This window comes from Oikopleura dioica, chromosome XSR, assembly GCF_907165135.1.
Source record: "Oikopleura dioica chromosome XSR, OKI2018_I68_1.0, whole genome shotgun sequence".
Taxonomy (NCBI): Eukaryota; Metazoa; Chordata; class Appendicularia; order Copelata; family Oikopleuridae; genus Oikopleura; species Oikopleura dioica.
The window spans coordinates 3,058,882-3,082,571 of record NC_137294.1 but is presented as its reverse complement, the minus strand read 5'-3'; the positions used below and the strand labels follow the sequence as shown (position 1 = coordinate 3,082,571).

At 44.2% G+C, this 23,690-nt stretch overlaps 7 protein-coding genes across 8 annotated transcripts; 3 read left to right on the top strand and 4 right to left on the bottom strand.

The window, feature by feature from the left end:
• The first annotated feature begins 11 nt into the window (after positions 1-11).
• Positions 12-623, top strand: LOC145707807 (14 kDa phosphohistidine phosphatase-like). The gene is made up of 3 exons (XM_081785383.1): positions 12-110; positions 158-319; positions 366-623. Exons 1-3 carry the CDS (start codon positions 80-82, stop codon positions 524-526), a joined length of 354 nt encoding a protein of 117 aa, XP_081641509.1. The 5' UTR covers positions 12-79; the 3' UTR covers positions 527-623.
• A 5-nt stretch (positions 624-628) lies between these two features.
• Positions 629-1,325, top strand: LOC145707804 (protein cereblon-like). The gene is made up of 3 exons (XM_081785381.1): positions 629-818; positions 881-1,150; positions 1,198-1,325. Exons 1-3 carry the CDS (start codon positions 655-657, stop codon positions 1,229-1,231), a joined length of 468 nt encoding a protein of 155 aa, XP_081641507.1. The 5' UTR covers positions 629-654; the 3' UTR covers positions 1,232-1,325.
• LOC145707805 (uncharacterized) lies at positions 1,324-2,254 on the bottom strand. The gene is made up of 4 exons (XM_081785382.1): positions 1,924-2,254; positions 1,734-1,877; positions 1,603-1,688; positions 1,324-1,559 (listed from the first exon to the last, which is right to left on the bottom strand). The coding sequence occupies exons 1-4, from the start codon at positions 1,943-1,945 to the stop codon at positions 1,443-1,445; spliced, it is 369 nt and encodes a 122-aa protein (XP_081641508.1). The 5' UTR covers positions 1,946-2,254; the 3' UTR covers positions 1,324-1,442.
• Positions 2,255-3,378: 1,124 nt separating this feature from the next.
• LOC145710480 (stomatin-like) lies at positions 3,379-4,798 on the bottom strand. The gene is made up of 7 exons (XM_081788239.1): positions 4,741-4,798; positions 4,471-4,561; positions 4,253-4,428; positions 4,059-4,208; positions 3,838-4,014; positions 3,634-3,779; positions 3,379-3,586 (listed from the first exon to the last, which is right to left on the bottom strand). Exons 2-7 carry the CDS (start codon positions 4,556-4,558, stop codon positions 3,487-3,489), a joined length of 837 nt encoding a protein of 278 aa, XP_081644365.1. The 5' UTR covers positions 4,559-4,561; positions 4,741-4,798; the 3' UTR covers positions 3,379-3,486.
• Positions 4,799-5,178: 380 nt separating this feature from the next.
• Positions 5,179-6,010, top strand: LOC145708271 (uncharacterized). The gene is made up of 5 exons (XM_081785926.1): positions 5,179-5,317; positions 5,378-5,543; positions 5,590-5,650; positions 5,722-5,763; positions 5,857-6,010. Exons 1-5 carry the CDS (start codon positions 5,218-5,220, stop codon positions 5,974-5,976), a joined length of 489 nt encoding a protein of 162 aa, XP_081642052.1. The 5' UTR covers positions 5,179-5,217; the 3' UTR covers positions 5,977-6,010.
• Positions 6,011-7,769: 1,759 nt separating this feature from the next.
• Positions 7,770-15,900, bottom strand: LOC145707305 (ikaros family zinc finger protein-like). Of its 2 annotated transcripts, none has more exons than XM_081784812.1 (9): positions 15,649-15,900; positions 11,375-11,488; positions 11,157-11,324; positions 9,604-9,720; positions 9,272-9,561; positions 9,026-9,226; positions 8,799-8,932; positions 8,065-8,404; positions 7,770-8,021 (listed from the first exon to the last, which is right to left on the bottom strand). In XM_081784812.1, exons 1-9 carry the CDS (start codon positions 15,758-15,760, stop codon positions 7,854-7,856), a joined length of 1,644 nt encoding a protein of 547 aa, XP_081640938.1. In that variant the 5' UTR covers positions 15,761-15,900; the 3' UTR covers positions 7,770-7,853. The 2 variants fall into 2 exon arrangements, with proteins under 2 accessions (XP_081640938.1, XP_081640939.1); XM_081784813.1 differs by having other exon boundaries at positions 9,035-9,226.
• Positions 15,901-22,121: 6,221 nt separating this feature from the next.
• Positions 22,122-23,399, bottom strand: LOC145708519 (uncharacterized). The gene is made up of 6 exons (XM_081786198.1): positions 23,262-23,399; positions 22,804-22,918; positions 22,663-22,741; positions 22,447-22,602; positions 22,324-22,403; positions 22,122-22,279 (listed from the first exon to the last, which is right to left on the bottom strand). Exons 2-6 carry the CDS (start codon positions 22,904-22,906, stop codon positions 22,188-22,190), a joined length of 510 nt encoding a protein of 169 aa, XP_081642324.1. The 5' UTR covers positions 22,907-22,918; positions 23,262-23,399; the 3' UTR covers positions 22,122-22,187.
• Positions 23,400-23,690: the final 291 nt, after the last annotated feature.

Here is a 23,690-nt window from a genome sequence, read left to right as displayed (position 1 = left end):
TTATTTTTCGCGAAATACTTTTCCTATTCGTTTAAGATTGAGCATCGTGTTTCGCCGCCTTATAATTTCCCGCGCTGCAATGTCGACGAAGCTCGATGCCGTCCCTACTGGTAGCTCTCTGTTAATTGAACTGTTGCTAGTTTTTCTTTCTTTTCAGTGAAAATAGACGATATTGGTGTCTACAAATATATTCAAATAAAATGCACGGATCCGTCGACAAATATCTCTAAAATAATCATCCGTGGCTGTGAGCAAGCTGATTATCACGCAGACGTCCTGGAAATTGAACAACCTGGACTCGAAGCACTTGGACTAAAAGGTCCATAACTAGATTAGGAAATTATTGCTTGAATTGATGCTTCTAGTTCGATGCATCGGTGGCGGGCGTATAAGAAAAACACCCAAAGAATGCACTGTCTACGGCTATTCAATTGGCTTTGGTCGCCCAGATCATTCGATAGCTGCCAAGGCGATTGAAGAAGCCTTTCCTGAGTTAAAAGTCGATTGGAACGATGATGGCTACTAACTACAGTAGTTGCACTTTGTTGACTTTCCCTGACCCGTTTATTTCATCTTCATTCTTCTACTAAATAACATGTGCAAGAAAAGCTACAAATCGATTCCTCATTTTCTCCATCCATTATTTTCAGATAAATGATAAGGCTGCTCCTGATCTTATTGCTTCAGTGGTGCTCTTGCTCTATTGCTGCCAGTGGCGACGTGGTCGTATTTTGTAAATATTGCGGCGAGAACATCACAACTTTCGATCAGGTGATCACTGTCAGAAGCGATGAAGCAGTTGGTAGAAGAAACGAGTCCTTCCCAAGAAAAGTTTTAGTAGAAAAAATAGAAGTGCGCGAAATTTTCGGAAAATGAAAACTTCAAAAAGCGCGTTTATTCTGCTTCAAGAGTTCGTCAATCCTCACAAGATACCGTTTGAAGTTCTGACAGTGAGGGAAGCGGATGTGCTGCCTGTTGGAGCTCGCGTTTCAGCAGATACGTTCTTTCCTGGCTATGACTGGACGATAATCGTATGTCCCAAATGCAAGAGTCATATTGGCTGGGCCTTTACCGCTACGATAGCTCCAGCTGACTCGGAGCCGGAATTCTACGCGCTTATAAGAGAGAAGGTCTATTACGAGATAGATGGGTCAGTTCTCTTGTCTTTGATCTGAATTCTAGCTTTGTTCTTTTTAGGCATACGGTAGTTCAAAAAAGCTGGACGGGGTGATTTCAACGGAGAAATAAATAGAGATTAATTTAAGTTATTATTGAAAATGTGCAATATTTGAAATTGTAAATAAAGGAAAAAGAAAGTTTTGTCCAAAATGTACATTTATTTATTACCACCAACTAAGTTTTCGTAGAAAAGGAGCTCATAAATCCCGTGTGCTGGGTTCGATGCTCCAGCAGTGTAAAAAATAGGTTCAGGGAAAGCAGGATCAGATGAGAGGAGAGTCGAGAATATCCATGTCACTTTCGCGTCTTGGGCAGGCGCTGCCAGTGTGTCTGTTCAGGTGAGCATGCAGAATGTTGCGCCACTTGTGCATTCGTTTGATCTGAAACGGGTTTGTTAAAACAAGAGGAGCTAGAAGTTTATACCTGGAATCGGTAGCGGGACTGTCCGGAGCATTGGGAAAGATAACGCTGTGCCCATTTTCGATAGCCAGTCGTGATTTGACGAGAACCTAGAGTTCCGCCCTGTAAAATCATCTTCTTAAACTCGGTCTTACCTTTGCAAGGGTCTTCTCGATCGTATCGCTCGTCAAATTCAAAGTCCTCGTAGTCATCAAATTCGCCGTCCAAAAATCTCTCATCTGGGTCAAAAGGTCCACCGTGGGGCAAACTTGGATCGTAGAACCCACAACGCTGCTGTCCTTGATTAAAATTATAATTCACTGGGTTGCCATTGAAAAGAATTACCGCGTTCGAAGTTAGTGCGCATTCTGGCAGCATTTGCGGCAAATTTACCGATCCAGAGATCTTTAGATGGCAAAAAGTCGAACCACTGGTTGAGAATTTCTGCGCTTTTCAAGAGTCAAAAGCTGCAGGGTGATATCTCTGAATTTCTCTTTCATAATCACCATTTTTAACTCTTTTCCTAAACTGGGTCAATCGATGAAGTCTCTGAAGCGGATGTCTTGGAGGAACCTTCTTTGTATCTACATCAATGGCGCCTGAAATGGCAAGTAGACCGGCGCTGACCTTCATTTTCTCCTCGTTGTCTTCCTTTTTTATCTGAAGCCTGTGCTCGAAAATGTTCGACTGCCTGACCATGGCTCAGAAAGCGGCTTATATATTCCGGTAGCCAAGTAATTTTGGTTTTGGAAGTTGCGTGATTGGCGAAGCTGTGCGAGTGCGCGCCTCTGATCTCGGAAATTTTTGCGGTGAAAACAATGAGCCACACGACTAGAATATTGGATAATCAGCCGGGCACCTTCTCACCTTCCACGAAAGCTGGCCTTTTTATTTGGAAGCTAGCATACCGATCAGTTACCACGTGGACCTCAAGAACTTCTTGACAAGAAGCAACCAATGCAATTAGCAGTTTTCACGGGCTCAATGGACTATTAATTCCCATTGATCAAACACTGAAGGTTACAAATTAAACTTTTAACACTGATAACATTTTTTATCGCCGTTTTTCCATACGTAGCTGACAATTTTATTAAAAGGGATTTGATTCTAAGTTTATTTGTTTTAACTTAAACTTATTATACAGCCGGAGTCCAAAATAAGGGACACCAAGAAAAGGGACTTTTTGACGAAAAATGCCGAAAATCTGCGCCTCAAAAAAATCTTATTTAAGGGACTTTTTCAGACGAGAAATTTTTTTTTTATTCAATCGACAGCAGAAAAAGGAAATCAGTTGCTTGTTTTTTTTAGATTTTTCGAGAAATTAAGTGATTTGTGATTGAAAATACGTAATCGCTCTAGAAGCCGGATTCGTAGAGACAGAAACAGCATTTTCAGCTTCTTCAATAGCAAAAAACTGCTCTAGAAGATTTTTGTGAAAAATTTCGCTGCGCCCGAAAATTTTCCTTCGTGACCCAATTTAAGTTTAAAAAATAAATTTCGGTGAACAATTAAAAAAATCGTTCATCGAAAACTCTTTTTTAAATTTGCTTCATTTTATCGTTTTGAAATTTTCTCCCCTCCATCCATCCTTATATCTCCCGGAAATGATAAAATCTGAGCAGATTGGGATAATCATGATTGTCCAGCTTTCATCATTTTCGGTACTGTTAGATCAAAGGAACTAGCTGTCAAAGCTGCTTGTAAATTACAAAGAAGCAATTATTGCTTTTTTTATCAAAGAAGTGCTTTGAGTTTTTGCTAAACTGAAGCATTTTTCAATGAAACTAATAAGATCGTGGCTTGATATTTTTATTACAGCTTGGAATTAGTGAGAAAGTGAGCAAGGCGAGGGTTAACGAGGAGTCTAGCACTGCAGGGATTGCTTCTTTGAACAAGGGAAGGTTAATCTTATTCGGATTTGTTGAAAGCGGACATCATCTCGATCGGAATTGGGAAAATAATTGTCGAGTTCTTTTCAGCAGAGACTGTTGTCAGTGTTTGCAAGTATCTATTAGGTTGGTTTAGCTACCTTCAAGCAAACTTATCCGAGCTCACCTAAGCTGTATCGCCTGTGGACACTCTGCAATGACTCGGGCAGCTTCTGCAATGGCTTTTGAAGCGTTCATCTCTCCCTCGGCCTGGATGATCTTGGCCTTCGCCTCCCGAGTGGCTTCTGCCTCTGCGGCCATCGCGCGTTGCATCTGAATATAAATTAGAAAACCGCGTATTAGAAAGTTTGCTTTTGGAAAGTCCTCTTACTTGTGCCGGAAGAACAACATCTTTGAGCTCGACGCGTTCAACGCAAATTCCCCATGGATCTGTGGCACTGTCAAGAGCTTGCTGGATTTCGTCGCTGATTGACTCTCGCTCAGAAAGAACTTCCGTCAATGTTCGAGTGCCCAAAGTGTTTCGGAGAGTTACTTGTGCCAGAAGTCTCTGACGATTTAGATTATCATTTTTTCCAAATTTGAGATACTTACAGTAGAATGATCAGAATTCTCCACTTCGCAGACGGACCTGGTTGGCTCCACTTTTCGGTAATATACGACCGCATCGACACGAATAGTGACGGAATCCTTGGTCAGAATCTCTTGGCTTGGGATGTCAAAGCAAACGGTTCGCAAGTCGATCTAAAATACAGTCAATTGACAACCTGGTCTTTGCTAAATCGTACCTTGATATAGGTGTCGGTGAAAAAGTTGATCCAGAAAAGGCCTGGTCCAACTGCTTTGCGCTGTTTGAGCCGACCCAAGCGGAAAATAGCTGCTCGTTCGTACTCTTGCACGATTTGGACGCAGCTCCAAATGAAAATTGGAAAGCCAGCGATGATAATAATTGTGGTTATGAAAACTTAAAAGAGTTCGTAAGCCATAGAACAAACTCTCTATCTACCGAGGAAGCGACCGAAAAGTCCTTGGTCAAGATTTTCTTCTTCATTTTCTGGCTTCTTCTCTATTGCTACTATCTCGTCACGCTGCATGTCCTGAAGAGAATGAATGAATGAGATGTTGTTATTTTGTTGCTGTTCAAGTGCGTGTTAATCTGACGCCCTAATCAATAATCCTCTCTCAGGGTTCATCCAGTGGGCAACGATCTTCCCAAGGGAGTAATTGTGATGTCAGAAAAATGCAAAACGTGGGCCGCTCTTTCAATTTTATTTACCTATTTCTGTTCTTGTAGGCTTTTTTTATAAAAAATGTGCGTAAGACTTTTTAGGGGTGGGAACTGGAGCTGAACGAGTAGAACTAATGGACTATCCTCGGGCGGGGACGCATCTCATTGATCGTAGCGAAACCTGCGTTCGATGGAATGTGTCACAGAAATTTGATTAAATGATAAAATTACATATTGACAGCAAAAACAACTGTCCGTGGTCGCTCAAAATGTCCATATTTGTGTTCATAAATGTCGTCAACGACAATTAATGCTAAAATCACGTGATAATCATAATGATGATGAGTAAAGTCTTTCCAAATTGTCGTCAAGAAATATAGACGATCGTCAAAATACTAGTAAAATAGAACTTCCGAGCTGTTGCGTTATTCTTTTCAATGCGACTGTTTGATTTCGACATTGTTCCCGTTATAACTCAGCCGGAGTCAGTAGGAAAGCTCAATTCAAAACGATTAAAAGGAACTTATGAGAGCAAGTGCTTTTTTCTGCCTCCTTTTTGGAGCTACTCAAGCTCAGAGCTTTGACGGTGTTGCGCTGCTCAACGTCACCCAGATTCTCCTCAAAGGTTCAAAATCGCAAATAATATCTTAAATTGCATCTCGTCGATATTTTCAAACCATTTTAGGCCAGTTGGTGGGGGTAGAGCTTTTAAGCCAATTCGATGACTTCCAAAACGCTTACGAAAATGCAATGGAAGTGCTTGCTAGCAATGATAGCGTTGTTGTCAAAGGAGATGAGCTTGTCAAGATCATTTTTGATCAGGTCGACAACTTCCTTCAGGACATTAAAAGGTACTTTTCCGAACTTCATTTTAAGTAGAAAATTATTTTCTTCAAGAAAAGTGGTCGACAAAATCGTGGAAATTGGAAACCAATGCTGCTGGACATTTGATTCTCCCGTAAGTACTGAGGAAGCTCTTACCTTCTGCGCAACTTTGCTCATCTGCCTTTTTTTAAATCTCTCTTTCAGACTCAATCGGTGGAGTCCTTTCTTGCTGGTTTGGGAATAGAGGTATGATCTGATCTCGCACGCTTGTTATTTTATTCATTAATACATTTGAGAAGCTTGAGCCTTTAATGAACAGTGCTGAATTATTCATTCTAGGTTGATTTTTGCGGCACGTTTCTAACAACGGAGGGTTTAGAAACTCTCCGTGGACAGTTGGATTACTTTGGCGACTCACTCAAAATCTACTTGGATCTGTTCCTTGTCTTCCAGTTCTAAATTATTGAAGAAATAAACTATTCCGAAATTTTTATTTAATATTACCTTGAAATCCCCACCAAGATCTACTATTCGGTCCAAAACCGCCACAGACATCCAAAACAACCGAATCTAAGCGAACCAAGCTCCTTTTGTGACTAAGGTAGCTTCGAGTCTAAGACAGCTGCGACCGGTTATGATCAATGAAGAGCTCGGGTTGTTTTCGCTAACACATACCAACCGTTATTCAGTACAGCTTTTGACCCCGAGTGGCCCGCTGGTAAGACCCCAGCGTAACAATCGCAAAGTAGAGAGTTCGAATCATGAAACCAAACATGGAAGCATCGAAAGAATACATCGAAACATATATTTACTAGCCAACGTGGCCAAAAAAAACTCGCCTTCGCGGCTAGTTCTTCCCTATGGGGAGTTTTTTGTTTACTACTACTCTTATGATCCTGTCACAGGACTAAACTTATCTTCAAGAAACTCAAAACTCCCACTCGGAATTATTGACAATTCTCCTCTTTGATTTCTTTTTTATCTTTAGTGAACTCAGTCGTCGATTCCTAGCTGTTGATATTTATTTTGGTATTTCAATTCACAAAATTATACAGAGGAAGACGAATCAGTAAGATTTTGTTGCAGATTTCTCTTTCAGACTGAAAGTTTCAGTAATCAGGAAAGTAGCCGGAGGTAGTGCTCTCGTAGCTGCAAACACCATCGGAGCTGTAAAGCGCAAAAGTTTCGACGGAGGAGTTTCCTTTGAGAATAGATGAAGCATGAACAGTTTCTTATACCTTTGCTTTTGTGTGAGAGGACCTCTTCATCTGACTCTTCTGGAAGAACCTCTTCTTTTTCCAATTCACCCATGTCTTAAAGAATCACAGTCGCGACTCGTGAAGAAACGAATAAACCCCTTACATCTGATATAATCATCCTCATCGTCATACTCTTCCATACGAACGTTGAGGTCTTGAAAGATTCTAAGAAACCTCAAATTTGTCAAATTTCTAAAACTTCTTAAAAGAGCTCCTTACATGTCATCTTGCTCATTCACATCAACGATGGAGCCTTCTTCATCTGATCTCAAGTTCTTTAAATGTTTCTTTTTTCAATGCGTAATTTTTGAACTCTTAACTGCAGCATTTTGGTTCTCTGCTGCTAAATATAAATCATAAAGGTGTCTGTCATCGCTGCTTTCGCTGTCTCCACCGTCGTCTTCGAGCTCGGACTCTTCGTCTTTTTGCACAATGTCCTCCTAAAACTATCATGTAACGCATGAACTTAAGTTTTCCACCTGAAGAATATCAAATTCAGCCTCAGAACCATCATCGGTATCACTGCCTCCGTCTTCGTCAGAGTCAGATGAGCTGTCCGAATCTGAAAAGTTTCCCATGCAGCAAAGTACCATCGAGTCTAGTAGCCCGACGCGAGAAAAAGTAGACGAGGCAATTGTATTGTTAGAGCTGAAACTGGATATTCCCTCTCTGATGCTTCTAACAACTGACCCTCTTCGTGAGCATTCTTCTCCTGGTTCCCGCCAGAGTGATCTGTTTTCGGCTATAAAAGTCCCCATCAACGTATTTTGTTCAAATTAAAAGCCTTAGCCTGAAATACTCTCTTGACATAAATCAAGCCTACTAAATGTCGTTTCCTGCGACAGTGTTATCTTATCATTTTCTCTGGCCGGGTGATAAGGATGCAGACAGGGTATCTCCATGTGTGCCAGCAATACTAACTTTTTCTAGTCTCAAAGATTGAAAGAAAGAAACTCAAAGTAACGCATGAAAGATCGTGTTGAAAAAATACAGTCAAGACAGTAATAGAAATCCTAAGTCAAAGTATAAATGTACAGTACTGTGGGAGGGTCGATTGTTTTTTTAGCATTAAGGAAGTCAGACAACATTGGTTGCTTTTGGAGCAGTGGGGACCGTATTATTAACATGCTGGTGGTGAACTAGATGGGCTTGGAACTCTTGCTGGTCGGAGCAACGTTTGCCGCACGAGTTGCAGCACAGTGGATCGGCATGCATGTGGACTCCCATGTGAATTCGATAAGTGATCTGAATCGCGTATTTAGTCAAGAGAAATGACAATAGCAAGTACCTCATTGAGAAAAATACAGTTGCAGGTCTCGCACTCCCAGCTATTCAACTTGGCGCCGTTTTTGAAGACGCTTATCTGCGCCTTGATTTCCATATGTTCGTCTTGTGCGATTTGGTCGAGGGGCGACTGGGAATCAACGCTGGAAATTTCGTTTTTGCTCTCGTCGAGTGGCTCTACACTGACATCTACGTCCTCGTTGTCATCAACTGGTGGGACGTCGGCGACAACAGAGTTTTCCAGAGGCGATTCGTTGACAAAAACTTCATCGTCTTTGGAAGAGTCGGCGAGGTTCAAATTTGTTGGATTTGGGGAGCGCATACGTTTCGGAGTTGGCTCGCTTCTGAAAATTGATAATTAAATTTGACAGTTTTCAAATTCAAAGTAGGAGAATCCACATCAATGATTTGTAGAAGAATATTTAAAAGAAACAGCCCCATTAAAAAAAGCAGCTGCGTCGATGAAAGGAATTCGGTGTTAGGAAATTAAAGCAGCTCTATTCCGGGCAGAGAGGCGGGAAAAACCACCTCCCGTAAATAACGTATAGTAAAAAGGTAAATTAATAATTGATGTCGGAGTTTACGAGAGTTTGGGCGATTGAAGGAACACCTGGCGCGTGTTAACTGCTTTGGTACTTGCCCGAGCGCCCTTTTGAAAAAAAAGTTTACGACAGTTTGGACATACTCGCGGAATTATCGAAAATAGATTTTTATAGATAAATAAATAACAAGACTTACTCGAAGGAGTGTGGTCGCTTTCGTGACTCCGGAATAAGAGGAGAATCGGCTTGGGGCTGGACCATGTTTGCAAGGATCTTGGCAACATTTTGGTTGATATCGGTTGGCTTGATTTTCGACTCAGTAGGCGAAAACTAAAAAGATAATTATTATGGAGAGTTTTCTATTTTCGGTCTTCATTCAGTATTTTGATGTCCTAAGTGATCCTCCTCTCTCTAACGAGTTACCTTAATTACCTGGCCTGAGTCCTCGGCAGAGGAGTGTGAGGAGTGCGAGCTTGGCGTCGCCTCTGACAAGGACGACTTCTCAAGTGGGTTTCTGATTCCACCCTGCTGCTGCTGTTGTACGGCGTTGGCCAGAAGCCGACGTATATGAAGTGCGAGCGCATGCGTTCCGCCCATACCTGCTCCGTTGCGGTGGTTTTCAGGCTAGAATTTATCATTATTTAATATGCACAACCAATTACAGCTTACATTAAATGGAGTTGTTGTAGGAGGTATTGGAGGAATCGAGTTGCCAAACAAGCCAGGAAAACCTGGTCGAATTTGAGGTGGTGGTGGAGGAGGTGCTCCGGGTGCCATTAGTCGCGCTCGTAGGGCTAGAAGTTCGTTGATGTTTGCTGGTGGATATGCTGGTGGTCGTGCTCCCAGTTGTCCAAGTTGATTTAGCGCTGGTGCTGGCTGACTTGTAGATGGGCGAGGGCAAGGAAGTGCCATTGGATTTCGAAGACCTGCTTCGTTCTGGAAAGGAAATCCTTCTGATCCTAGAAATGTATTTTTTTGAGTGTTTGTTACTATCTTACTACCTGGTGGAGTAGGCTGGACGGGGTCTGACTTGTACGGGCATTGATATTCGTGTTCCTTCATTGACTGGCGTGACTTGTACGAGCGGGCGCAGTAAGAGCAGCGATAAGGCCGCATGTCTGAAATTAATCGATTAGAAGGGATCAAATGTCGGGAGCTGTGATTTCCCCCCGAATGCGAGGCGAGTTCTCGTTTGCTCAATAGTACTCAAGGGACGAATTAAGGATTGTATCGGATGATGATTGAAACTGAGCCCGGCGCTAAGCCCTACCAGCTTCCAAAAGAAGCTTTCCCCAGCGCCGAATTGAGGAGCCGCGCAAGTCCGATTAGCCCGGAGTCAGAAGTTAGTCCCAAGTTTGACATGAGCATGCACCTGGCAGATCGCACGTACACGCACCGATCCTAATTGAGATCCAGGGATCATCCGGGCGCTCCGCACAATTGTTAAATACTTAACCCGAGAATATGCATTCGAAATCGAAGTCGAGAGTGGCGTTGAGAAAGAGGAGAAACTAATTGAGTGCGGCGAGAGTACCAATTAGGGTAAATTTTGGCGGCGGCGGTGGTGGTGTGTGATTCCTTTTTTCAAAGAGTCCCTAATTGGAGGTGTAAATGTTTCGAAAGTGCACCGCAGATGGCGCCGTCGGAATGCGCCTCGCACCTTCCATTAGTGGTTGCTCAACTTAAATCGATCAAAAATACGAGATTCCGAAAATTCTCGCGCGCCTTGGATGATCGCATCTATCACCTCACACCTCCAGAGCACCACCGCCGCATCCACCATCATGATCGAGCGGTTTCTCTTTTCCCTGGCTCAGCGCTTTTCCTCGCGCGTAAAAATCGCCACTTAGGCACGTGAATCCGTCACTGGCGAGTGCTAATAACGGCTCATTATGTCTTCCGCCATCTCGCCGATTTCCGAGGATCTACGCGACTCCAAACACGCTTTTGTTTGGGGCTCTGAGCGGCCCTGGGAAACTGGCTATTTATGGCGCATATTTGGGATATTCTAGCGCTATGTGAGCAATTCCAGTTACAGGTTTAGCAGCGCGATAATTGCCACCTCTTCGGCATGTTCTCCTGTGTGAATTTCGCTGGGAAACGCGTGAGTTCGCGCGAAAAAAAAAGAAGAAAAAAATGAAAAAAATAAGCTGAAAGTAAAGACAGTGTAATTTTGGAGTAAAGCTCTCTATATCTCCTGTAGGTCGACAGCCGGCGCTCGTTTACACGCTTAAGTCCATCACCTACATCTGAAAACACACATTCCTGCGTCGAGTGATTTCCCTGATCCCAGTCCCTTTGATCCGGCCGTGGCGCCTTTTGATTTCGACGCTAGAATCGGAACGCGAAAAAGAAGCCGGCCACGCGCCTTTAGCTTATAATGTGGTCATGTGTTGACGCGTGTTCCGGCGGGAAGTGTGACTTCCCCTTCTGTTCTTTCCGTGTTGCGCTGTTTGTGCATGGCCCACCCGCAGAACAAATGTTTAGCAGTTTCAGATTTGACAGGTTCAGACTCCGGGCAGATTCTAAAGGCCTCCGATTTCCAAAACTTTACCTGAGTGAATGCGCATGTGTCCGTTGAGCGCGTCACGTCGACGACATCGATACGAGCAGATTGGACATTGGAAAGGTTTCTCGTCGCTATGGATCTTGTAGTGACGTCGGAGATTTCCTTTCTGCGTGAATGCCACGCCGCAAATAGCGCATTTGAAGGGCCGTTCTCCTGAAATCGCGTGTTACTGATGAACTAGTTGCTTATGCTGTAGATTGTACCTGTATGAGATCGGATGTGCACGTTGTAATGGCTCTGTCCCGCGCAGATCAGGCCGCACTCTTCGCACTTGATGAGGTTCAAGTTTCGTCCATTCTTTCGGTTGAGCTCGTTGTCTAAAAGCAAATGTCAGTGGCTGATAATTAACGGATAACCGGGGAATACACAACACTTCAAAGTGGGAGAATCAAAGACATCAACAGGTGAGAAGCTTTGGTGGAGATCTCGACGGGGCGCGCCGCAACAGTGGCGAACTGCAAATCGGCTAATCCCAATGAGTAGGGGATTAACCCGCCGCGCATTGCGTTGATAGTCTTTTCCAAGAGTGAACTTCAATAAAGACGAATCCAGATACTAATGCTGTGCGTGTTTTAAGTTGTAACCGTGGCGCGGCGGGAGCTATAATTTGCCGCTGCACGTGCTTGTGTGTGCTTGTCGATTGTGGAGTTAGCGCTCTGGCTGTAACAACGAAGGTTTTGTTTTCTTGGCGATCTGCGACGGGCGGCCCGGGGCTTTAACAATCGGAGGAAGGAGATTTCAATCCCAAATTATAGGCTAGACGATGGAGCTCGGTGGAGGTGCCAATTGTTCGCAATGGACGAAATTGCTACTCGCAGCCGTGCGAAACAACAAACACTTCAATATACAATCCCCCGGCCAGATATGGAGAGCCAGTTCTTAATCCTCTCTAATCGAGCGAAACCTTCCACCCGAAATTGTCCTGTCACCGCGATCTGAGCCTGATCCGGATAAAAGACCCGCTTATGACAGTCTCAGTTTCCTTCTACTGAATCAACTATCTTCTCCCGTTCTCGGAGAACGGGGAGTTACATCCATTAGCAGGTGCACCCCTAGACCTTTTAGCTAAATGGATTCTGACTTTTTTCATCCATTACGTGCGCCGCCCGTGACAGAGAGGATCAAGACACATTTTACTCTGACTTGTAAACATATAGCCGCATCCATAATTAATGTAAAGATATATGTAAGGCTCCAGCTGAGTCGTGCCCAGCTGGAGCCCTCTCAGTGATGCTTGGAACACGACCGGCTCATTCATCATTCACGTTAAGTTCCGGATCATCTTCCCGCTACATCTACAGGCTGGCCCTAATCTAATGGATTTCAAATCAAAGTTTTGAACCAACAACGGTGATGGATCGCAATTATAACAACAAGCGGAACCAGCAAGTGGCTTCCGGTGCTCGTCTCAATTGTCCCAAAACGCTCGAGCTGGGCGCAGAGCATCGACACTCCAAGGAAAGTAGTCGACAGTGGCTCCCATGAAATGAAACGCCATTTCCGGCGCAGATTCAATTCAAGTCCCACGGAAGCCGCTGTTGATTTAGCAGCTATCAAAAGTTTACTAAGGCTATATCGCCGTCAAGGAAGAAAATTGGTTGGCAACCGCTGGGGTATTTCGGCGTGCGCCAGTCGGATTCCAGCGCTGCCCTGCTATGCGAACAATCCGTGAAAATAGAAATTGCGGAATTCGGCGCGATTCTGGCGCGGCTGTTGTTGGTGCTGTAATTGGTGGTGTTGGCATCTGGTGTCGGCGGTTAAAGCCATAGAACTGGCCAGGAGCCGAATACGATTCTCCACATTTTCCAGCGAAAAGAACTCGGACAATGGAATGTCAAAATGAGCACTGCTCCCTTTTCCGAGTTATTTGGATGCACGATTTGAGTATTTCCGAAAATTTTAGATAATTAACCCGGCGAAGTACAAAATTTACTTTTCGATTGGATCAGGACACGGGAGGGTTAACCTTCGGCTTACAAGGTGATTCTGCGGACAAAGTGGATTTCCCTGGGACTTAGACAGCGAGCTTCCGTTTTCCAGGACGCTTTTATTGGGGCTATCGATTTTACGCGTGTCCGGTTGATCCGGCATTGCTCCACACGGCCGTAAAAGCAGCGCTCAACAGACAAGACAAAGAATCAGAAGAAAGTCTCGGGATCAGCTCGGAGAGACGCGGGAAGGAGTCGGCGCTCCTCAGCGAGACTATGGCTGCGCCCAATCCGCTCCCGCCGCATTCCAATGGTGGCGCTGTTTCCTTGTCCGACGCTTTCCACTTCCAAAGTCCGGCGCCATCTTCTCTGATGAAAATGGATTGGTGCAAAAAGAGCATTAGAAATGCCGGCTTTTAGAACGTCTTGTGATTAGAAGAAGATCACAGTTTGGCAAAGATCACTCTTTCAGCGCGCGAAATAAGCCTTCAAATGGGGTAATTGAGCCAAACAAATATTTTGCGACAAGATTCCGCGTGTTGAGCAAAGCAAGCATTTTTTCGGCGGTGGAGAGGAGCAAGCGCGCGAATTCTGGACACTAGCACTGATTTCTGCCGTGTTAATTATAGCAATTCGCTTTCCGGACGCGGGGATAATTATTTTTCCTTCCGAGTTGAGTTACGCGTCCGCTTCCTGACGAAACGCTTGGCCCGGGCTCTGGCAGGAACGAGTTGAGTTCAGAGGAGGCGGAGGTATCAAAGTGCTCACATTCTAGCGCCGCCACAGGTGCACGTGTTCTGGCTCTATCCAAGGAATGAGCTCAGCCGCGGGATCTCCGTCTCCTGATCTAGTCTCCTGAGCGCTGATCTAGCCAGGACCACCTAGCCAAGCACCTGGCGCTTCAAAGCAAATCAGGAAAACTGTAAAATCGTAATTATGGCTTCCAATAAAACTTACGCCAATAGGGCCGTAATTAGGAAACTTGACTGCTAGTCATTACACAGCTCGCGAAAAAAGCGCGAAAATGGCGTAGGAAAGCTTCATTAGAAATTCTGAATTCAAATCCCTCCGGCCGCCGCTCCCCTGCCCGGGAGCCGAAAATTTTTGAACTCTGTCCCTCGCTACGTCGAAATGATTAATGAATATCACGCGTGATCTGAATCTCGAGTTCGAGAGTTATGAAAGAAAAAGTTGAAGCACCGGCTCCTGGCTGTGGAATATCATCAGATGATCGAATTTTAATCCTGGTCTAATTAGGGATTAATCGATTTAGGATACTCTCCACTAAAGTGCTTCAAATCCGTTTTTTTTGTCTCTCGCAGCGCCACCGATTCGTTATCATGTCCGATTAGCTGTCGGATTTTCGCGCGAAGGATGGAATTTTCAGAATCCGTGGAGAACTCATTTGCTGGAATTTCTGCGGGAAAGGGGCCGATTATTAAAAATTTAACGATTTCGTTGTTTCCTGGATTATCGCGCACAGGGACTCGAGGAAAACGCGCAGATCCATAACAATTGTTCCCTGCTCTGTGCTCCAAGACGAGGACTCGGCTTACTCGCCGTTGTTCAAAGTTAACATTATTAATCGATTCATAAACCGTAAAAATGGCGAATCCCTAGAGTCCACTTCCGCAATATAGGACTAGTGATGATCGAGTAAAGATTGCTTCAGACAATCGTCCTTTTTTATCGGCTATGTTCAATATTGCATTGGCAAAAATCTAATCAATTACATAATAAATACATTGCGTCGACGAGACGGCTAATTAGTAAAATGAGAGATTATGGGAGAGCTGCAGACGACGTCAGTGAGCTCGAGAAGTTCTCCAGCGATATCGACGGGCTTGGTATTTGGGATAAGGGAAAACTCAATAAAGAGCACCACCCATGGAGCAAATGATCATTTAGTATCAGTACGAAACGCTCCCAGGAATTCGAATTAATGCCACTTTCACGGCTCCTGTGTCAAGTTCACATGCGAATCATTATTAGCTCAAAATGGCTGAGTGGGCCAGAACTGGCAGCACCGGATCCGAGGCTCCTTTCACGCGCATTTCGACCAGTATCCACCTCAACAAGCCCAAATAATAATAAGGAACGAAATTCCTATGGGCCATTCAAGTTCTCACGCGCAAAGTACGGCCCACTGCGCATGCCGTATTCTTCCACTGTTTTGAGCTGGACATAGCGATAGAAGTTGCTCGCGCGAAAATCTCAAGATTACCTCTTACACGAAGCACTGTTGGTATTGAGCCTACTCGACAGTGAAAACAGATTCCAGATATTTTGATAAACTCGGCCTTACGTATAAATACTCAAGGGGCCTCAATTGTCACAACTTTGAGGAGTGCGCTGGCGGATAAGCGCTTCCCGAAGTGTCCGAGAGTGGAATCAAGCGCTAATTAATTATACTCCTAATTAGCTCCAATTAATCACCAAAGTTGGGACAACTTTCTGCTGGAAAACAAATCTCAGAAGGAGTTCCCACGGGCGCCCGAGTCAACGACAAGGTCAATATCCAATTTACAAAGGTGGAAAAAAAGACTTACCTTCACTTAGCTCCGCGCCATCGCCAGCCTTGATGGCGACTTCGTTGTTTGCATCTGTGTCGTAGTTGATCTCCTCGACCTTGATTTCGTCGACGGAGCCGTTCTCGCTCATCGCTGCAGTTTCGTAAAAGCTCTCGTAAAGATGTTGCTCTCGGAAAAAGGCAGGTAGGTTTTTATGTCTTCTGTATCTGAGTATAAACAAGAAGGACTAATTCAAGTGGCGGCTGGATGCTCCATGGACCCGTCGGCATCGGATCGGGCGCACGGGGGCGCCACAGCAGCCCAGAGTCCAAGCCAGGAACTCCTGAAGTGCCAAACGGGACTCGCGCGCGCCATCGCTCTCTCCTCAACACGACTAGTCTCTTCCCTAGCTTTAAACCTCCACCACCACCATTACCTGCCCAATCATGCAATCAACACTAAGAGCGTTAATAAAGCTCTTAAAATCTGTATCTTTTAAAAATATAACTGATCGACTACTGTTATTTGCCGTGACTGTGATAAGATGATTGCAGTTGGAGTTTTTTCCATCAAAATTTCAAATGAAAGCATAAAAGCATTCTCAAAGAAGCACCTATTTTTTGCTCTCTCGACTCTCCTTTGAATACTTTCTAAGATGCACCAATAGATTTGGACGATTTTTATTTCCATACGCTTTGGATTTACGTGCGAAATCGCCTAATTGGACGGAGAACAAAAGACGTTAGTACGAACAAGGGTGGTTAATGTTTATCACCAGTTGACGAAATTCCAACAATCCCAAGATGAAAGCAGCGCGAGTACTTTTGTAATAAATTTCGATCTGGATCGGTGCGCATCCACACTTGGCCGTCCTTCACGGCACCGTAATTACGGCTTAGCGAAGAAAAATACGAATTTAGCCGCTAACACCATGTTTTGCATGAGTGATTCTTTTGTCCGCGCCGCTCCGAACTCATCCCATATCAACACGCAATTATGACCTGCCTAAAATATTCCATTCAGGAAAGCAAGAAACTTTGTTGGAAGAGAAAACTAGGACAGAAGATTTATTAGTTGTTTTATATGGTCATTAAAAGATGAGAGTGGAAATCGTTATGATTAGGATTAGTTGGATTAAGAACTGAAGAATGACTTGGGAAAATGTAAGTTCGATTTTCGAGTACTGGAAGTCACATCCCGTCAGTTGCAGTCAGCTTAAACTCGCTTCCGGAAGCTCCGTGCTGAGGGAGGAGAAAGGCGCCGGAGTGATCAAAAGGGATGGCGGGGGGTCGAGAGGGGAGCTGGATTAGCCGAGTGGCGGCGCACACGTCGGGAATCGCGCAGCCAATCGCAGCCGCCGCTTTCCACAGTGGAGAAGGAGCACCACTGCTCCACCAAGAGGGAATGGTTTCCAGCTGCTTCACCGCGACGTAAACTGAGCTCTTTGGGAAATTGGAGAGTGGAAGTGTCGCAGTGGAAATCCGAACGTGGCTCACTTCCTGATCCTTATCTAGAAACTGGAACGGCTAAACCAACACTGTGACACTCTCATTGTTGCTGCTCCATTGAACTCATCCCCTAATTGCCATGTGTAGACTCAAGTACTCTGGAAAAACTGCAACGTAAAGCTTTTGCTTCTCAAATTCTTTATTTGAAAATTAACGCAACCACAAAAAATGCTAATTAATCTTTACTCGAGCAACAGAAATGACAACAACAGAGCTTGTATTTGAACTACAGGAAGATGGTGCAGTCTGGATCATCAACAATGTCCCGTCTCAGAGCGATAGGAGACATAAACAGTCGCGTCGGTTGAGCTGCCTCGTTCAGTGGGGATGATCCAGAGGGAGATAAAAACGGATGTTGATGCGCTCGCAGCGTGTGGCTCCGGATCATCCGGGAGTGCAATCAATGAATTCGACTTGGAGTTTGTACTTGAACCAGTTCCAAATTGCAATTCGTTCGAAATCGAAGAATTCTGTTAATTTCGCTCTTGCTCATTTGATCCCGATTTCACGCTGTAACGCCCAGCTGTTCACGCCCTTCAGATTCTCCCTCCATTATTGATACTAGCATATACAGTCGGATCACGTTTGTCATGCTCCGTAGCGGATTAAATGTCCATTTGAGACATTTTCTTTTGCCAAAGTATGAGGGGCTCTTCCTCGCGGGAGATTTTCTATGGAGTAAATTCGTAATAAGACGACTTAGATTACTTAATCTGACGATTGCTTGTTTGTCTCCACAGATTATGGCATGCTTATTCAGTGAAAACCGTCTGGTGATTTCACTCAATAAATTCTACGCGAGAAGCGCCAAGTTTAGATTTGATTTTGGTCGGACTAAGTACACTAAGTCTAGGCTGCAGGCTTTGGTGCGTGAAAAAGAAGCACGAACAGGAAAACGCGCGTCAATTTTAAAAATTGCAAGCGACAGGTCACATGACTGATGGAAGTGTGAGCGGCGCGCGTCGAACTTCCAAGAATCCAAAGAGGATCAATTTCCGTATGAGGTGTCTTCAGAGTTCTCACAGAAGCAGCGGAATTACGGCGGCGCCTGGCTTTGAGCTTGGTGCCATTGGTACTTTGTCGCTTGTTGGAACGGTCATTTTCTTTTTCGCTTTTGACGGATGAGTGCTTTGTATTTGAGTTTTTGGTGAAAACAGCTCAGCTCGTCAGCTCTAAGCGCGGGAGCATTGTGAGTATCAAAAGATTTGACGATGTAGCCCTTCCAGGGACATGTTTCGCTGCTTCCCTAAAGACTGTGCCTCAGTGGCTAATCTAAACGTGGAGCTCGCCGCCATTGTCATGAAATCGCTTCACTAACCAACGTGGGACTGGAAGCACACATTGTCGCGTACCTGTTTTTGGCCGATCGCGAATCCCGGTCAATTTACATTCCACTAGGGAAACAGCTGGGTGCATTTTGGCGGCGGTGGTGAATCAGGTAATCCGCGGGCGGAGATGCTCTCTTCCCACGAGAGAAATGAAAAACAATGGCGTTCTCTAGCTTCTTTAGCAGCGGGTTACCTGTCAGCTCGGCGCGATCCGATTACAGTACATTTCCTCACTGTTGGAACGAATTGATTAGCCACAAACTCGAAATTGTGGGGCTTTCGTTTCATCAAAGTCAACTTGCATGAGAACATTAAATCAGATATCTTCATTTCAATTAGCGCCCAATTTGCCAACTACGGATCCCGTACCGACCCGACTAGTTTTTTGGAGAGGGCGGCTTTTGGAAGGATTCTGAGTGGTAGTGGCGGCGGTGCTGGTGCTGCGGCGCGGCATGTGCGCCGTCCTTATCAATCTGGCGGCCTTCCGAGTGATTACAAAGGTTGATTTGGCGTAATCCGAGCCTCAATTTTGGTGATATTTGTCTTCATTTCAAAGTCGCCGAGCGTGATTCACTGCGGATACCATTTCATCCTGCGCCACCAGAGCCACCGTCAGCGGCACCGAACGCCAGCTCCAGCCACTGATAAGAGTTTCCCACGCCTTTGAAAGAGTACTCAGATTTGCGCATCCTGGCCGGATCCCAATCGAGCGCCCGGATGATCTCACCATCGAAATTGATGAGCTTGCGTAATAATCGACGCTCGCGATTGTTGTTTTCCCTGGCCCTAGTTTCTGTAAGTCGAGTGGCTCCTGCGGCTTAAAGGAGGGGGATTGTCCTTTCTGTCAGGCAGGCTTGTAATCTTCAATACGCGCGCCGCTTACGACCTACCACTCCTCAGATCACTGACCTCTACCTGGAGCCATCCCAAGCGCCGAAATCTAAACTTCCAAATACAACTACTGTATTTCGCCTGACAGAAAACTATTTTCCACTTCGAGAAAAAATGTAAATTTGAATGGAGATGGCGGCGCACGCCAAATTTGCGTCCTTGGTAAAAGTGACATGAATGCGACGGGTACCTGTGTCGCCTAGTGGGAATTACTGCCGTCGGCGGGTTAATCCGCATTTTCACTTTGCAAGTGTCCGATTAAACGACTAATTAGAAAAATTAAATGGATACGTGTTTATAAACGCAACACAGCTTCTCGAACTATGCATCTTCTTGGGAAGCTTCTTCGGCGGTAGAATCTTCGCTTCCCCCCATCGAACCTGATTCAAGGCTCAGGCCGTTTGAACAGTCTGTTCAAAGGTTCACGAATATTACTAATATTATATTAGATAGAACAGGTCTCTCAGATGAACACTACTTTCTCGAACCCTGCTGTGAAAGTAGCTTCCCATTCGTTCGAACGAAAGACGAGAGAGATTTTAGAATTGCAGGAGCCACCATCATCCAAAGAGAGATCGATTGACTTTGCGCGTTAATTACGAATTTTACAGAAATAAAAAATAATTTTCGCGGAGTTAACATGTTCCTGGTAATGGAACTGGTCGATCGATTCATTCATTCCTGTCCCTTCAGACTCCGGGAAATCATCAGCGCCGTCTCTAATTAAAGCAAAGTCACACGAGAAACATTTATTATTCAGACGTTGTTACAGTAATCCAGATCTGTCGTATTCGTCAGAGCGGTAATCTCCATACGTGTAGTCTAACACGTGGCTGATCAAGAAGTTCTCTTGAAAGAAGTAATCCATTTCGCTAATTTTCAAGCATATAAAACGACGCGAAAAATAAAAACATACAAAAAGTTGTATTTCTCAATTTCGTCAATCACTGCGTCCGAATCGCCGTGATCAGACTGCATCGAGCTAAAATTGGAATTCGCTTCTGAGTTTTCGATCTCGTCTTCAATGGCATCGTCGTCTAAATTATACTTGTCAAATTTGAAAAAACTTTTTTGCAAGTCTCGCCTTCACTATCGTCTTCGTCTTGGTCAATGAAGCCTTCTTCAAACTCGATGTCTTCATTGTCATCTCCCTCACTTTCTTCGTCGGCGGACGACTCCGATTCCTCTATTCGCGACTTATTCAATATTATTCAATGTATAAGATACATAAGTCTTTCTAGTATCACGCTCCTTCATTCTGATCTGCGTCTTCTGCATCTGCTTCCGCTTCGACGGCTTCAATCTCTAAATCTAAAACTTCTTCATCGTCAGAGTTGAAAGCCAAGTCGTCATCTTCGGTGTCAGAACCGCCACTATCATCGGCCCTCAAAGCCTTTTTGAGCAGAGCGATTCTTTTCTCTTCTGGCAAGTCTAGATTTATCAGAATCTCACTCTTATCTCTCGCCATCGCCAAAGTACCTTTCAGCTCATAAAAATACTTGTTCATCTGAGCGCTTTTCTGGTACACTCCTCGTTGATTGCACTCGCTACATTCTGGCTAAGACGGGCTCAAAAAGACAACTGAAGAAACATACAATGGTGCTTGATTTTATGAATCAGTTCTTTTTCAAAATAAAGCGAAGCCCTTAACCGCGTGGGACGAATCCGCGCGTATGAGCGCGGGACGAATAATTTGTACAATTTGTACATTCCATTGTAGTTTAAGCGAAAACTTGAATAACTCGCGACTCGCTCATCCGATTCTCGCCAAATTTATTGACAATACTAAATCAAATACAGGCTTTCATAATTTCAACTTAAATTTCCGTTTTCCTGTCTGCAAACCTCATTCTCATATTACTTGTTGCTCTTGTTTTGACCGTTTGAGTTGATTTCGCATTGATTTTTTGTAAATATTATTCAAAATTTGAAATCTCCACTATCGAAAACCTATATTTTCACTTTGAAAATAATAAAAAATCCCAATTGAAACCTGACTTACGAGTGAGAAAAGGAGCGCAGCGCGAAGTAGGTCAGACGTAATCCGCTGCAGAGCGCTGGTGGTGCGCGATAATTCGCTGAAATTTTAAAGAGCGAGAGATTAAGGATGTGCAAAGGCACATTTCAATTTTCAGATTTATACGATCAGTAGTTTTTGAACTAGGGCTCTTCAAAGTCTTAAACTACATTGGAATGTACAATTCGTCCCACGCGGTTAAAGAGAACGTATTTTTTTCTAGCCCTAGATCGGTGCACACTCGATAAACCCACTCTTTTTTGACGAATCCCCAAGACAGCCTAAAAGTAAAAGAAAAAACTTTCTATTCTAGTTTCTCACCAAGCCAGCGCAGAATTGAGAACACAACTCGCTTTCTTTTATGCTTTCCCGATGTTCTATAGCAACGTTCTTTGTCTTCCGGCCGCATTGGACGAGGGTAATAAATCGGCCCGCCGAAAGTTGCAGAAAGAGGTGATTCTGCAAGTTTTTCTCTGTGCGATCTTTTACGAGTTCTTGTCTTGCGCTCTTGCTGCCGCTGCTTTTGGTACAGTTTTTGCAAGGATTTGATTCTTTCAAGATTCCTCATCGTCCTCGAGTTCATTCTCTTTCGTTCTCGAAAATGGGGAGAACGAGGAATGGGGATTTCTGTGGCGCAAATCACGAAAACCGCAACTGCTCTCCAAGCAATTGATTGCACCTGATTACTGCCAATGCATCATTTTGATTAAAACAATTAGACAGAATGAAAGTTCACGGGAAACTTTAGCTATTCGATTTGTTTTCGCATTCAGGTGTTTATTTTTGATTGATTCTCTGGTCAAATCGCGGTCAAGAGTACAGAGGAAGAGGATCTTAGTTTTTTAGGGAAGTCGGCGGTTGGGCAGTGATCCAGTTTGAAGAACCATTTCGTTTGATCAAAAACACGCAGTATCCATACAGCAGAGCTAGAAAGTTTCCTCAGCAGAATGAAAACGAGTAGAGTACTTACAGGAGAAGATAAGGGAGCCACAGTTGAAGAAGACGTACCAAGTGACGTTTTTAGAGGCGATAGCGAGCGAAACAGGAGTGCTAGAGTTTGATAGAGTCCGTGACATTTTGATAGGTGACTTACAGAAAGTAGAGAACTGCTCTGTAGAAGTAGCTTGGGCGGTGGCTTTCAACGGAGTCGAGGAAGGTTGAAATCGGCGCTGGGAGGGGAATGCGCTCCCTTATGCCGCAGACGCAGAAGAAGCTACATTCCATGCAGAAGTGGTAGACTCCGAAGATGCTAAAATTGTATAAAATGGATTCGCGGAAGAAAAAGTCAAAAAATCAAAAAAAAACTTACAACATCAAGAGTCCAAGAAGAGTGGTAAGTCCGCCAGCAGTTACGTAGAAAATGGAGATCCAGACGAGAGAGGAAAGTCCTTCGGAATTAAATTAATTTCGTTTCTTTGAAATAATCCTTTATTATGAACATTGATCTTACCCAAAATAGCAAATAAGCGAGTGACGATAACCAGCCAGAACGGGATGGGTCCGGAGCCAGAAGAGGTGTCTGTAATCGTTACAACCGTCGGAAGACCGGGCATTTTCACTTGTCTCTAAAATTATTGCTCGTTTATTCTCGGTAAGGGTATTTTTTGACAATAGTCTATTGTCAATAGAGGGATAGGTTGTAAAATAATGCGAGATTCCCTGAGTGGGAGGGCTCATCTCATTCACGCCTGTGATAACCATGAATCACTATGATCTCATATGTTTTTGGGAATTAGTGAAATTTCCCGATTTAGTACTAAATATCTCTTGTTTTTCTCTGTTCTGTTTTTCAACGAAGGCAAAATCCGAAAAGTTTACGCTAATAATTGAAAAGTAATTGAATTCTTGTCAACTCAAGATATTTTTTATTTGTGAGAAAATGGGTTGGCCGCGGCAAAAAATCTCAACCTGGTGGCGATTCGTCAGTTATCCCCGATGAAAAGAAAGAAAGCCTTTCAAATGTAGGGTGTTAATGACTCAATCACTCGATTTGACGAAAAATCGCCTTTGGCGCTTGCAAAGACGCTGAGAGACTCCTGGATTGCTGCGTAGTTTTTTCTCAAAATAGGTTTTAGCTTCAGGCTAGAACCTTTTGGAATGAACCGGCGTGATTCCGCTGCACCCGCTTGAATCCCTTGCTCTCGAGCGCCTTTGACACCTTCCGCTGCTCCCTGGGAATCTCTGCCTCTGTTGACTAGGCTCCCCTGCCGCGTTCTATTTCTGGCGAGCTGCTAATCCTTAGTCCTAGATTCGCCGTAGAACAGGCGAAACTCAGGGCCAGTAGTAAAGCAGGATAAAGTGTAGGAATAAACTTCCTCGGTTTTTGGTAAAAGTAGG

Excerpts from the sequence above, each read along its gene's own strand:
- LOC145707807 (XM_081785383.1), top strand. The coding sequence starts at position 80 with ATGTCGACGAAGCTCGATGCCGTCCCTACTG. Across the intron at positions 111-157 it reads GCTCGATGCCGTCCCTACTG|TGAAAATAGACGATATTGGT; the intron begins GTAGCTCTCTGT and ends CTTTCTTTTCAG. Across the intron at positions 320-365 it reads CGAAGCACTTGGACTAAAAG|TTCGATGCATCGGTGGCGGG; the intron begins GTCCATAACTAG and ends TGATGCTTCTAG.
- LOC145707804 (XM_081785381.1), top strand. The coding sequence starts at position 655 with ATGATAAGGCTGCTCCTGATCTTATTGCTTCAGTGGTGCTCTTGCTCT. Across the intron at positions 819-880 it reads GTTGGTAGAAGAAACGAGTC|TTCAAAAAGCGCGTTTATTC; the intron begins CTTCCCAAGAAA and ends GAAAATGAAAAC. Across the intron at positions 1,151-1,197 it reads GTCTATTACGAGATAGATGG|GCATACGGTAGTTCAAAAAA; the intron begins GTCAGTTCTCTT and ends TGTTCTTTTTAG.
- LOC145707805 (XM_081785382.1), bottom strand. The coding sequence starts at position 1,945 with ATGCGCACTAACTTCGAACGCG. Across the intron at positions 1,689-1,733 it reads TCGAGAAGACCCTTGCAAAG|GTTCTCGTCAAATCACGACT; the intron begins GTAAGACCGAGT and ends GCGGAACTCTAG. Across the intron at positions 1,560-1,602 it reads AGTCCCGCTACCGATTCCAG|ATCAAACGAATGCACAAGTG; the intron begins GTATAAACTTCT and ends AACCCGTTTCAG.
- LOC145710480 (XM_081788239.1), bottom strand. The coding sequence starts at position 4,558 with ATGCAGCGTGACGAGATAGTAGCAATAGAGAAGAAGCCAGAAAATGAA. Across the intron at positions 3,780-3,837 it reads ATGTTGTTCTTCCGGCACAA|ATGCAACGCGCGATGGCCGC; the intron begins GTAAGAGGACTT and ends ATTTATATTCAG. Across the intron at positions 3,587-3,633 it reads CCACAGGCGATACAGCTTAG|ATACTTGCAAACACTGACAA; the intron begins GTGAGCTCGGAT and ends CCAACCTAATAG.
- LOC145708271 (XM_081785926.1), top strand. The coding sequence starts at position 5,218 with ATGAGAGCAAGTGCTTTTTTCTGCCTCCTTTTTGGAGCTACTCAAGCT. Across the intron at positions 5,318-5,377 it reads CACCCAGATTCTCCTCAAAG|GCCAGTTGGTGGGGGTAGAG; the intron begins GTTCAAAATCGC and ends AAACCATTTTAG. Across the intron at positions 5,651-5,721 it reads GCTGGACATTTGATTCTCCC|ACTCAATCGGTGGAGTCCTT; the intron begins GTAAGTACTGAG and ends TCTCTCTTTCAG.
- LOC145707305 (XM_081784812.1), bottom strand. The coding sequence starts at position 15,760 with ATGAGCGAGAACGGCTCCGTCGACGAAATCAAGGTCGAGGAGATCAAC. Across the intron at positions 9,721-11,156 it reads ACACATGCGCATTCACTCAG|ACATGCGGCCTTATCGCTGC; the intron begins GTAAAGTTTTGG and ends GATTAATTTCAG. Across the intron at positions 9,227-9,271 it reads CTACAACAACTCCATTTAAT|CCTGAAAACCACCGCAACGG; the intron begins GTAAGCTGTAAT and ends GATAAATTCTAG.
- LOC145708519 (XM_081786198.1), bottom strand. The coding sequence starts at position 22,906 with ATGCCCGGTCTTCCGACGGTTGTAACGATTACAGACACCTCTTCTGGC. Across the intron at positions 22,603-22,662 it reads CTTCTTGGACTCTTGATGTT|CATCTTCGGAGTCTACCACT; the intron begins GTAAGTTTTTTT and ends ATACAATTTTAG. Across the intron at positions 22,280-22,323 it reads TGGCTCCCTTATCTTCTCCT|CTCTGCTGTATGGATACTGC; the intron begins GTAAGTACTCTA and ends GAAACTTTCTAG.